The sequence below is a fragment of the Crassostrea angulata genome, chromosome 8, assembly GCF_025612915.1.
Source record: "Crassostrea angulata isolate pt1a10 chromosome 8, ASM2561291v2, whole genome shotgun sequence".
NCBI classification, from domain to species: Eukaryota; Metazoa; Mollusca; class Bivalvia; order Ostreida; family Ostreidae; genus Magallana; species Magallana angulata.
This window is the reverse complement of record NC_069118.1, coordinates 36,608,965-36,621,830: the sequence shown is the minus strand read 5'-3', so window position 1 is coordinate 36,621,830 and position 12,866 is coordinate 36,608,965. Positions and strand designations below refer to the sequence as shown.

General features: G+C 33.4%; 1 protein-coding gene across 2 annotated transcripts in view; it reads left to right on the top strand.

The window, feature by feature from the left end:
* Positions 1-7,320: 7,320 nt before the first annotated feature.
* The window catches only part of LOC128159380 (early endosome antigen 1-like), a 132,663-nt gene continuing 127,117 nt past the window's right edge, over positions 7,321-12,866 (top strand). For both annotated transcript variants that reach the window (XM_052822442.1, XM_052822440.1), the window contains exons 1-2: positions 7,321-7,421; positions 11,713-11,754. In XM_052822442.1, the coding sequence (XP_052678402.1) occupies positions 7,386-7,421; positions 11,713-11,754 (78 nt within the window). In that variant the 5' untranslated portion in view covers positions 7,321-7,385. The remainder of the gene's footprint in view (positions 7,422-11,712; positions 11,755-12,866) is intronic.

Here is a 12,866-nt window from a genome sequence, read left to right as displayed (position 1 = left end):
CCCCCCCATTTTGTGGCCACACTCTACTCCCAGGGATTATGATTTGAACAAACTTGAAAATACTTAACCTGAGTCCACAGAAATTTAAAGCTATTTTGGCCAACTAGTTTTTCAGAAGATTTAAAATAAACAACAACACACCAACAAATTTTCAAAAGGTCTTAATTATCTCCTTTTGAAAGAGGACATGACCCTTAATTTTAACAAACTTGAATCCCATATCCCCAATAATCTTTTGCGACAACTTTTGGTACATTTCCTCGCTACATTTGTTAAAAAAGAGAAACATTTGTAATTAAGTATACTAGTATCAAAAATATAAAATAAATTACTACAGCCATCCTTAAAATTTTAATTGGAAGTTTATTTCTAAATTAATTTTATCATTTTTCAGTGCAATACTGGTATTACGTATATCTGACTTCTCTGGTTTTGTTCTGACTTCTCTGGTTTTGTTCTGACTTCTCTGGTTTTGTCTGGTTTCTGGTTTGGGTTTTGTTTATGTCACAGGGATACAATTGAATATAGTTTAGTATATAGTAAATCATTTATCTACTCATTCATCCATACATTTCAATATTAAATCATTTCCATTCATGGTGTATTCGTGTTTGACTGGTATTCGTACGTGTTCTGTCACGTGATTGTGTAATTTTGGGTTGTGATTCACCAAACACGGTAATAGCTACAATTTGTCTGTATTGGGAAGTGGTAAAACAGGTTTTTATGGGTGTGTATGGTCAGTGCGCAAGTGTTAGTAATAGCACTTATAGTCTGTCCCATGATATTTATGCAGTACATTTGGACGATTTTTGATAAAAATACACATACCTGTGTGAAAGAAGTGCAATTGAAATAGTTGAAAGGGCTAAACTGATCCTCAGAATTATTAAGAGAAAAAAACCTAATTCACAAAATCATGAAAATCCTAATCCGTGGGGGGGGGGGGGGGGGGGGGGGGGAGGAAATCTATACTTCCAAAAAAATCCTAATCCGTGGGGTGGGGGGGGGGGGGGTTTTATACCTATAGTTACAATAAAAAAATAATCTTACCTAACAAAATTTTCCTTTTTTCAAAAATAACAAAATTCCTAATCCGTTGGGGGGGGGGGGGGGGGGCTGGGGGGGGGGGGGGGGGGGGGGGGGGGGCTAGTATGCCTTTGACTCCAACTTCACAATCTTTCAAACGTACATTACGGAACAATAATGTTTCCTGCAGAAAAAAGTGGGGGGGGGGGGGGGGCTTAACCCTCTATTCTGCTATATGCCTAATGGTTAGGTCTAACTTAGCGAAAAAAGTGGGGGGGGGGGGGGGGGGGCTAACCCCCCCCCCCCCTTTAGCCCCCCGGTTTCGACGTCTATGCATTATCATCTTTCACTCGGAAAAATTCACAGGAACAAAAACAGATTCCTTACGGAGATTTATAATGGGGAATGTTTACATCTTTTCTCCATTCGGAATACACTCGGAATACATTTTTCAACGTTATCATCCGTGCCTACTGCAATACAAAATTCCCGTATACATTAAATTTTTATTGAAACCTGATAAGCTAACAGGGGTGTTTCAACTGAAAATTTTTGGAAATTTTTCATACTTTTGAATGAACATCGTTTGGACCCTAAGGTATTTATAAATATCAAGCAATTAAGCAAAATCTGTATTCAGGATAGCTTGGGACAGACTATAATTCATAATGTTTTGCACTTTGATTTTAGAACATATATAATTCGTTTGCCATTAAACAGCGACAGTTTGACGACTTGTCTGTTTAAATAGTCTGAAACTGTCCATAGTTTTAGTCTATTACGTATATTACAACGCACTTCGAAAAATTACGCACTTTGAAAACAAAATGTTCAAAGTGCGTTAATTTTGGGACCAAGTCAACGCACTTTGAAATTTTTTTTTCTCAAAGTGCGTTGATATCGTTGATATTAATGCACTTTGAAAAAAAAATGTTCAGGGTCTAGTCGAGATAATATAGATACAATAAACAATTGTTTTAATATAACTTTGTGTAGTTTTTAGAGAGAACCCACTGCATTATCAGCTAACTTGATTAACAGTTTTTCGATTAGAATTGTTTTCCTTTTCTTATAAGCTTACGTTGTTTGACAATTTACATAAAGAACAACTCAGGAATTTGAATTACCCCTGAATTGCTTTCCTTTTTTGTGTATACAGCAAACTTGTTAAATCATCTGGTACATTGTGCTGTGCCAGAAACGAAAATTATTTAATTGATAATGGAGATAATGTATACATAACATATTTCAACTGTCTTCAATTGCATATGTTTATAAACAAACATGATGTGAAAAAAAGATACGTTAGTTATGGTTATTAAAAACAATACGATCTTTTAGAGAGAAAATACTCACACCCTAATGCTTATTTTTAAGTTTATAATAATTTCATGTTAGTCAATGTACATGTATAAGAGGGCCTATGTTGAAACTCTTATAGATTCTTAAACATACCATTGGAGAAATTATTGTTTGGCCAGCTGGTTTTTTTTTTCAATATCACTGTACTTAATTATAGAACAAAGCGTATCGCGGTTTATAAAGCCCCAAACCATTTTATATCGTATAAAACAATTAAATATTGAATTCATTCCTTATAATTTAATTTCTTTACTCTTCATTGTAGATAAAAACGGTCATTTGACCTTTAAAACGTCGTAAAATTGTACAAAATTCAAACGTAACGTCAGGCGTATTGATACGTTTTTGACGTTAGTCTTACTATGACGTAGGCAACATTCTTTATACGATATGAAATAATTTTTTAGCCAATCAGAAAGCGCGTTACAACCAGAATTAAATTATATACATTTGGAAGGAAAAAGAGGGGTAGGGGACCTTCTTTCTGTAATCAATGAAAAGAAGTTCTGGTAATTGACATGTGCCATAAGTTAACCCCCACCCTTACCCCTATCCCGTTTTTAAAGATGGTAAATTAGATTCATAAGTATTAACAAATCATCATACTATCAACAAATTAAGAATTAAATTCCAGAATTTGTGATTTTTACATCTGTTTTTCAAAGTGTGTTAAGTGTCTTGATACTAAAAAATGTTGATGTACCTTCGTAACGCACTTTGAACAATTTTTTTTCAAAGTGCGTTGCCACATACGTATCTACTGAAGGCGAACTTGGTGAGAAATTCTTTCTTTATTTATTTAATCTTAAAATTTAAAATGTCGAAGCATTATAAAAATTTGTGCGTCAATTGTATGAATGTTTTCATTTCAGTTCACCTTCTCATCATTATCATTGACATTCATCATAATAAAATGACGTTCGAAAACTGAACCATGCATCCTTTTATTTATTTTGTACGAGGAGTGACGACCCCGTGACATTTATGTAGGTTTGTTTCGTCTAGTTCGTTTCTCAGTTTATAGTTACCCCTGTGAATGTGCTGATCGTTTTACCCAATCAAATACACTGGACCAACGATATTGGAAATTAATCAACTAATTTCATACATGTAACCATTGTTCTTACGTTCGATAGAAAACGTTACTAAATCATTTTCATGTACATGTATTTGATTTTTTAAAATTGACCTTACCTATATCTAAAAATTGTTTACGTTGATCTCCCTATGCTAAACCTTTCTTTTCAAATACGAAAAATGCTTATTTTTGTAGTTTCTTCGGAAGTGTTTAAGTAAGCTGATAGCATAGTGAATTAAGTAATGAATAAAGGATTGATGTAGCGAAGACAATAATTAAATCACATATTATTTGTTAATATGTGAGAAACATGGACCGCGGGGTGATTTGGACTGTACTATACATGAGGTAAACTAGTGCCTGATATTTCCGATCACAACTCAACTCTACAAGAGAAACAATGTGAAGAACAGAAATCAGTGGATTGTGAAGATCATGCATAGCATGGTGTACATCCATCAGGATAGTTTTATTGAAATGTATATAGCAACTGTTCTCAAGTAATGTAATAAGTTGGTAATAAAATGCATGTATCAATAGAGTTTGGTGTCTACTACATTCTTTGGATGATATTTTCACTTCATTTTTCGGACTTTTGTAGCATCCTTTTTTTATTATACTCATAAATTTGCTAATAATTCCAAATATATTTTTAATCAACGCTTTGTACTCTTAAAGAAACAGAAGTGGATTTATAACATGTGACAGGCTAAATAGGTTGAACCCATAATTATCATATTAATCAATTCTAGCTTTATCCTACTAGGTTTTTGCTCATCAATATCACCTACTTTAAAATATGCCACTGTTTCTGTGGTATTTCACTAAAGTGTTTATAAAATCATTTCGCAGTTAAACGCAAACCACTCAAATCCAGTTAACTATCTATGAAATAAACAGAAAGTTAAAAAGTTCACCGGGACATGAACTTGGCTGGTCATGATCACGTGATAAAAACCGGTGAACTTTTCAACATCGCTGTTTATTACTTATATTTACATCTGAAAATTGCAAATTGTTCAGAATTGTTCAAATTACCGAGATTTTATGTTTAAGATAATCCAAGTGACAAGCGATAAGCGCGTGCTATGATCATTGAGATATCATGCAAAAGTTCAAACAAATTTGATCGGTACTCTAAAGGTTCATATAAGGAAACATATTTGAAATATGTAATTAAACTAGTATAAATGGAGTATCTCTTGATTTAATTTTTTAACCAATCCTTCAGGCGTATATATCCTAATGCTGATCATGGACACATAATTCAGACTGATGAACCAGTAGATGCCGATCATGCATTCTTCAGGTTAAAGAAAATACTGGCGCTGATCCTGAACAAACACCTAAACCTGCAGAGCCTGTTGACAATGGTTCTTGTATTCATACTTCAACCTGACGAACCCGTTAATGTTGATCATGAACACATGTGTCGTGATCACTGTTTATGCTAATCTTGAACCTATTTTTCAGGCTGAAGAACCTGCCGATTTTCACCAATTTGAGATATCTAACTTGTATCAACAGATGTTGTAAGAGTTGGTCACAGGTTTACGTTTGTTGGTAATTCCCAGCAGTTGGCATTTGCTGGGATGGAACTCCATCTGCCAGTCTGTTTCCCACTGGAATATACTATTGAGGTCTTCTTGTAGTTGAACTGTGTCTGTGTTGGTACAGATTTTACGATTAAGTAAACAATCGCAGCAAAAAGTCGTACATTGGAGTAATGGACATATTCCGGGAGGTCATTAATGAAGAGAGGGAACATCTGCGGTCTAAGAACGCTACCTTGACGGACTCCTGGCTGGACGGGGGCATTGTTGGAGCTCTTCCCATCTACCAATACACGCTGGTTCCTTCCACTGAGGAAGTCCCTGATCCGTTGTAGTGTGGACTGTATGTGTAAACCACGTAATGTCATTGGTCAGTGCGTTTCTGGGTTCTGTGCTTGATATGCAAATTAGTATTAACTTCAATGAAATCGAACAACCAATCGATGAGTAATATGATAATCAGCGTACAAAATTTAAGCACGGCCCAACAAGCAAACTAGCACGCTCTTAGTAAAACGATAATAGGTCCAAACACTGTTTCACTTTCAGTTTGCCAGAGTAACTGCATAGGAGAGTTGATTATAATCAACTCCCAAAAATTGATTCTGTATCATTTTCGTTGTCCGGGTTTACTTCTTCACCGATGTAGTCGGACCTGACAGCAACCAGCACATCTCCGTAACCATCCCTCCTGTATTTTATGTAGACATTGAATCCATCTAGGAAGATCTCAGAACTGCATATGTCTTTTCGCAGCCAGGTTTTGGTGCCAATAATGATATTTGGGTTTGATGAATCAATTAGATAACCAATTTCAGCTTTTTTATTCTTTACACTCTGAAAGTTGATAAGGGTTTTAGTGTTCTTTGTTTTTCATATTTTGCTCAGAAATGGTTCTTTGTCATTTGATTTGAGCGGTGAAGATGTAGCAGCTGGAGGCCCGGGATTCAAGGAAATGTTGAAATCTTTTAGGTGCTCAAAGATATTAGATAAAGAGTGCAGTGGGGGTGGTGGGTGGTGACGTAATAAGTTTAAAATAGAATATAGCCCAACTCAAGTTTGTGATACATTACCATACCCCTTCTCTGATTTGACATATAATATCACTACATATAACATGTAGAAACAAAAGAAATTCACTAAATTCATAGCGCAATTACATGTAATACCTGATTGAACAATAGTCTACGATATTTTGCATTACCAAATGATAACAAACGAATAATTTTATGACTTTTGTCTATGTACATGTCTCATAACCCCTAAGATCTTTCTTCTGACCACATAAGGGACTTAATTCAAATTACTTAATTATTCAATCATGCTTAAATGCTTAAAAAATTTAATCGGGATGTATACTTTAGCCTCGCCTACTATAAAGTAAAGTTAAGTTACATTTGTATTCGGAAAACAACCAAACATTGCAAATTATGCTATTTGATGTTGTAGTTTCGACATAACATTAACTTATTTCATAATACTGACAGTTTATATCACATGCCGATCATTTCTTTAAAAGAAATACTTTGTTTCTGTATTATACCGTTTACCGATAACTTTCCAATCATAGCGCCTTTGAACTTTGTTTCTGTACTGTTTACCGATAACTTTCCAATCATAGCGCCTTTGAACTTATGGAATCATTATAGTATATACATTTGTTTTGCCTCGGACTGGAATGGATGAATATAGCGTCACGTGATTGCCTTATAAATTCCTTTACACGGCAAGCGTCAAAATTTATCTGTACACAGTCAGTAACAAGCCTAATAAGTAATAGTATAGGTCCCTGTTAATCAACCTGTTCAGTGGCGTTGGAAGCAAATTGAAAGTGAGGGGGCTAGACTAATCATCAGAAATCTTGACAATAGTAATAAAAAAAAATTCCCAAAAATCATGAAAATCCTAATCCGGGGGGGGGGGGGGGGGGCTAGTATACCTATAACTCCAGTTTTCAGATATTTCAATCTTTTTAAGGTAACTTTAGGGTAACAATTTTTTTGCTGCGAGAAAAAGTTGGGGGGGGGGGGGGCTGAACCCTCCCTGATGCTATGTTCCTAATGGTTAGGTCAAACTTTGCAAAAAAAGTGGGCACTAGCCCCCGCGGTTCCGACGCCTTTGCTGTTAATATGTAATTTATATGAGAATTTAACTTAAATTTTTACTTAGACGTTCATTCTTTTTTTTTTACAGAAAAAAATCGTGTTTCATTCAATTCCGAACATTCTGTACAGTCAGAGACTATGTCTCTGGTACATTGTCTATTTAACAACTACCCTGGGTTCCTAATTTGAATAGGATCAATTACTGTAGCTACCTCATTGATCGCATTTCCGGAGAAAGTAAAAGTAGGTGTTACCAGAATGTTTAAGAGGTTGCTGAACAGAAAAGATGAAAAGGTAATCTACATAACCTTTAGTTTAACTTTGACACAAACTATATGCTGAAAAATTCATTTACGACTGTGAACGTTACAAAGGACGCATATGAGGGCGTCCTGGAGCGATGGGCCAATTTACCCAAATGGCGATCCAAGTGGAAAGTATTGTTATATAGTAATACTGTTTTGTTCTTGTAATATGAATTAAAATAGTTATTTAAAATGAAAAAATGATTTTTTTATTAAATTAGTTTTGTTGACAGGTATCGTAGTTTAAATCGAGATTCCTCTGACTCTTGCCATATATGCCACCGTTTGCAAATGAAGTCATATGTGTCGCTGTAGACTTATAGAGCACATTTGGACAATTTTTAATAAAAATACACATATCCGTGAAAGAAGTGAAATTCAAATAGATGAGGGAAAAATATATGGCAAACCAAATTCTAAAAAATGAGCAAATCATGGTTTCACAGTCAACTAGGTTTAAACAGTTAAGGTTGTAAACTATAGTTTATGAACAGAAAACTACTGGCATGCAACCAGTTCTCGCCGAGTACCATTTCTCGCAAATACATTGTGATGTCATTTTATCAACACATAAAATTATAGACGAAAAATGATGTCACAATGTACTGGCTAGAAATGGTGCTTGGCGAGAACTGGTCGCACGCCAGTATAGTTAACACCGTCAATCTATATTTCACATCTGTAAACCATAGTTAATGCAATCATCTATGTTTCAGAAGTGTAAAACTATAATTAACCCTTGCTCTGCTATATTGTTATTCAATTTAAAGAGCACCTGTGCTCAATTGTTTTGGAAATCACATTTTGATGACATCAATACTTCATCAATGCATAAAATCTTTATTTACAAAGATATATATATGAAATTTTCCAAAGTTGTAGAGCACAGTTGTTTTGTTTTTTTGAGAAAGTTTGCATTCATTTCATAAAGAATTGTTGCCATGGCAACTAGCGATGTTCCAATCATCGATTATAATCGAAAATCGATCAATTGTTATCGCATTGTAAGCGCTTGATCATAAAAGAATTCATTACGATTAATCGGTTGAGGTTTTTTTCCCTTTCAACGAGCGCATATATATCATAAACAGAATATTCTAGGCGTGAACTCTCTAAACCCTAAAAAGGGTCTGAAAATGGCTGACATGTCAGATGAGCTCCATATTCTCACTCGGGAAATATAGCACATTCCCGAATTTGGACGCATCTTGGTTTCAAGAAAATTTATGTTGGACTGCCTATACTAAAGAAAATCTTTTGAATATAATTTTTTTATAGCTAGAAATACTAAGTATATAAAATTACAAAAGCCTATAGTCTGTCCCAAGTTATTGCTTCCATCAATTTTCGATGATTTTTAATAAAAATACACATACCTGTGAAAGAAATACAATTGAAATTGATGAAAGGGAATATATCCAAGATATCTTCATTGAACAATTATCCCTTTTCACTCATAAAATTTCACAGGAAAGAAAATAATTTTCTTACGGGGATATATAATGGGAAATGTTTACATCTTTTCTCCATTCGTAAGTACTCGGGATACCTTGCGCGATTTTTTAATGTTATTATCCGGGCTTATTAATGGCTGATGCAATGCAAAATCTCCGCAGACATTCAATTTTGGGATGTGTATTGAAACCCAAAGTGGTAGAGGGGGCGTTTCAAAACAGATAATCTGGACATTTTTCATATTAGTGGATGAACGTAGTTTGAGCTCAAAGGTATTTACTATTATTGAAATATCAAGCAAAAAGTGGTGGAAGCAAAAACTCGGGACAGAGTATAGTAATAGGTCTGTTCATTGTAACTTGTTTATTTACATTTATTTAGCACTACACTATAAAATATAAAAAATCTCCGATTATAATCGATAATTAGTTAGTTGTGGGAAACCGATTATCGATTATGAAAATCTCACCGATTCCCATCACTAAAGGTAACTATTTTATTTACTAATTGCAGAAAAAACGTTAATATTCTTTTTAAATTAGCATCAATTTTATTCAAGGCAGTGAACCAAAGGACAATTGATTTAAAAATGATACAAAAATAACAAAATAATACAAAATTAATTCATAGTCTTAAAATTTTTATTCAATGAACTAATATCACCTTGTGATTTGACACAATTTCAATTGGAAATTAAAGTATCATTAATTGAATTTTTATCATATCACTGTAAAAAATTTGGACCAATCATTCTTCAGGTGGCATTTTTTCTAGGTTTTACAAAAAGATATTTCCCAAGGTCATATTCAAAGAGGTCAAGGTCACCACAGCAAGTTAAAACCCAAAACCACATTTTAAACATTAACAATGCGTTATTTATGTTGACTACTTTTAAGAAATAAACAGCAATTTAAAAAGTTCATCGGGATATGAAAATTGTTGGTCACGTGATCAAATCCTGTGAAGCCCGAAGGGATTCTCGGTAGATTTGATCCAGTACCGTATTTGGAAATATCCATTTGACAATGTGTAATGATGCCCATTGCTATAACAACGGCAAAGAACTTCTTCATCTCTAAAGCTGTTGTATCCTTCCATTTTTTAAAGCGAGAATTTTCCTTTAATTGTTTGTTTGCAAGAAATTGATCAGCGTATTTGTTTCTGTCATCAGAGATATTCTGGTAATCAAAGTCATCCGTAAATATAGTTTAACTGTCGATAAACCTAGTTTATCATCTGTGAAACGTTATTTAACGCCGTTAATTTTTATTTTACATCTGTAAACCATAGTTAACGATTATCTATGTTTCAGAAGTGTAAAACATTAATTTACACTAAAAACAAAAATACTTTGCGATTGCAAAACATAAACTATCTGATGAATATAGCTTCATGATTGTGAAACTATGTTTAACAACTCTTAAATATAGTTAACGAAAGTAAATTATAGTTTTCAGATGTGAATCTATATTTATCAGCAAAATCTATTGTTAACGTTATTTGCAGACATGTAAACTTCGATAACCATTTGTTAACTATAGTTTACAACCGTTAAATATAGTTTTACAGATGAAAACTATAGTTAACAAATCATTAACTATACTTTGCGATTTGTAAACTATTGTCACCAGTCAATAAACCTAACTTTTCAAATGTGAAACTATATTTAGCTTACTTTTTTGAATTTGGCATGCCATAAAAATAACCAAGATAAATTCATTCACACATTATCATTGTTCACTCAGAAAAATTAATAGGAACGAAAAAAAGATTCTTTACTGAGATTTATAATAGTAGGGTGATTCACCATGCATCGTACACCCTTGGATTTTTGTCTTTGATCATGCATCAACTATATTCCAGATATAATACAACTTAATGTTTGAAATAGTACAGGTTTTCCCCTTGCTTAATTATTAGAGAAAAAATACCGGTAGCGAAATTGTTAAAAACACAGAAATAAAGTAAATTAATGAAGTTAATGAAGAATGAAGAACTATTTCACCATGGATTGGACAATATTTTACAAATTTCAAACAGCTATACAGTAGATATTAAAAATAACAAAATTTACTGGTTTCAATGGTAAAATACCCAGGTTAGGCTACATAAAATTAATTTTTAGATTCTAATCCCCGCCTGCTCCTCAGAAAATGGCCCGCCCTGATGCATTTTATTTTATCCTGAAAAAAAATTGTGTGAAAAAAAAATTCGGGAAAGAAAATCCGGCTTTGTATACAAAAAATTCAAAACATTTTAATGGCTGCCAAAACATGGGGAATACTGTTTGGGAAAAAGAGTACCAATTCATTTCCCATAGGGCTAAATGTTAAAGCTATACACGCTATAATTTCCATCAAATTTGAATGACAATGAAAACCCATGTGTTTGTCTACTAATAAAAGTCGCCTTTATTCTGTAAATTACAATGGTGAACTCCATCTCGTTGTAAAAATACAGATTTGTAATTGTTTATTTCGCAAGTTGTCAAGAAATTGGAGTCTAAATAAATTTCAATGTCTATAATAAAAATACAATGTAAAAAGAAACATTAACTGACGAAACATTAAAGAGAAAATATGTCACATATGTATTCTTACTGTTTATTATCTTTCAATAATATCATAATCTTCAGAAGATATTTATGTAATGAATAAAAATATGAATTGAGTTTAGGTAACTTTAAATAAAAAATAAACCAATTTAAGTATTTTTAATTGAAATTAAACCTGAGTTGATCTAGCTCTAGCTATCACAGTGATGAATATTTTCCATTTTTCCAGTGCTTTTTTCACTTTGATTCTTTTCTTTAAATTTTGCTACAGGCTTCATCTCAAGGGGTCTCCAGCCAAATTGATGAGGCACAGGTAAGTAAATTTCATAATTTTTATGCATAAAAATGCTGTTGAATAAAATTTTATACCATTATTCATCACCCAGTTTGAAGCAACTCTACTGGTACTCATAATAATTATTATCATTAACTGATCAAGAATTTTATGTGCTTTCTGATTGATCTGGAAGATCTTAAGACTTCAGGTGTAGTATTGTGGTCAGGAGATTTGGCCCCATTTGTCGCTGACTTTAGGGGAAGAGTTATATATAGGAGATGTGGCGCCTTTTGTTGCTGACTTAAGGGGTAGTGATAAGGTCAAGAGTTTGGCACTCTTTGTTGCTGAATTCATGTTTTAAAAAGTTAGGGAGATCTGGCATATTTTATTATTGAGTTTAGAAATAAAGTAAAGTACAGGAGATTTGGTGCCTAGTAAGTACAGTAGATTTGTAATTATTTGTCTTTATTTCATACTTAAGAGTTAGAGCGTATGTTACATGTACTATTGGGAATAAACAAGATAGTTTGCTTCATATCTCTTATCTTCTTTCATGAAAGATTAACCAACATCTGGAGATCACACGCATATTTTAAAGTTTCACTTCAAAATCTGCACATTCATTTGTATTTAATAGCAGTTTGTAAATATTAGAATCAGATTTCTATTTCCCAAGTGAATAGGTATGAGATTTATTTTCAAGAATACTTTATTTCATCAGGAAATTAGTGTAACCTGCTTTCTTTTCAACTGTCCTGTTTATATTAATATATTTACACTCAGTGTGTTTGCATTGAGAATATGTGAAGTTCAGTTTTCAATAACGCGTCAAACCTGATCATGGCGTATGCATGAGCACAAATAAACGTTGTCATGTGATTTAAATAGATTTGTTATTGAATGCCGCATGTTAGCACGGTATGATAATTTGTCTGCACAGATTGGTGTGTTATAGGACCAACTATATACAAAAATAAGCATTCAATGCTTATATTATTAGTTGTATGAAATATTTTTATACCCCCTTCAAAGAATGAAGGGCATATTGCTTTGCTGCTTGTCCATCTCTCTGTCGCTCGGTCAGTCCACCAATAGTTTCAGTTCATATTCTTCGCAGAGATTGCACGTATTTAGATAAAATTTGGTAT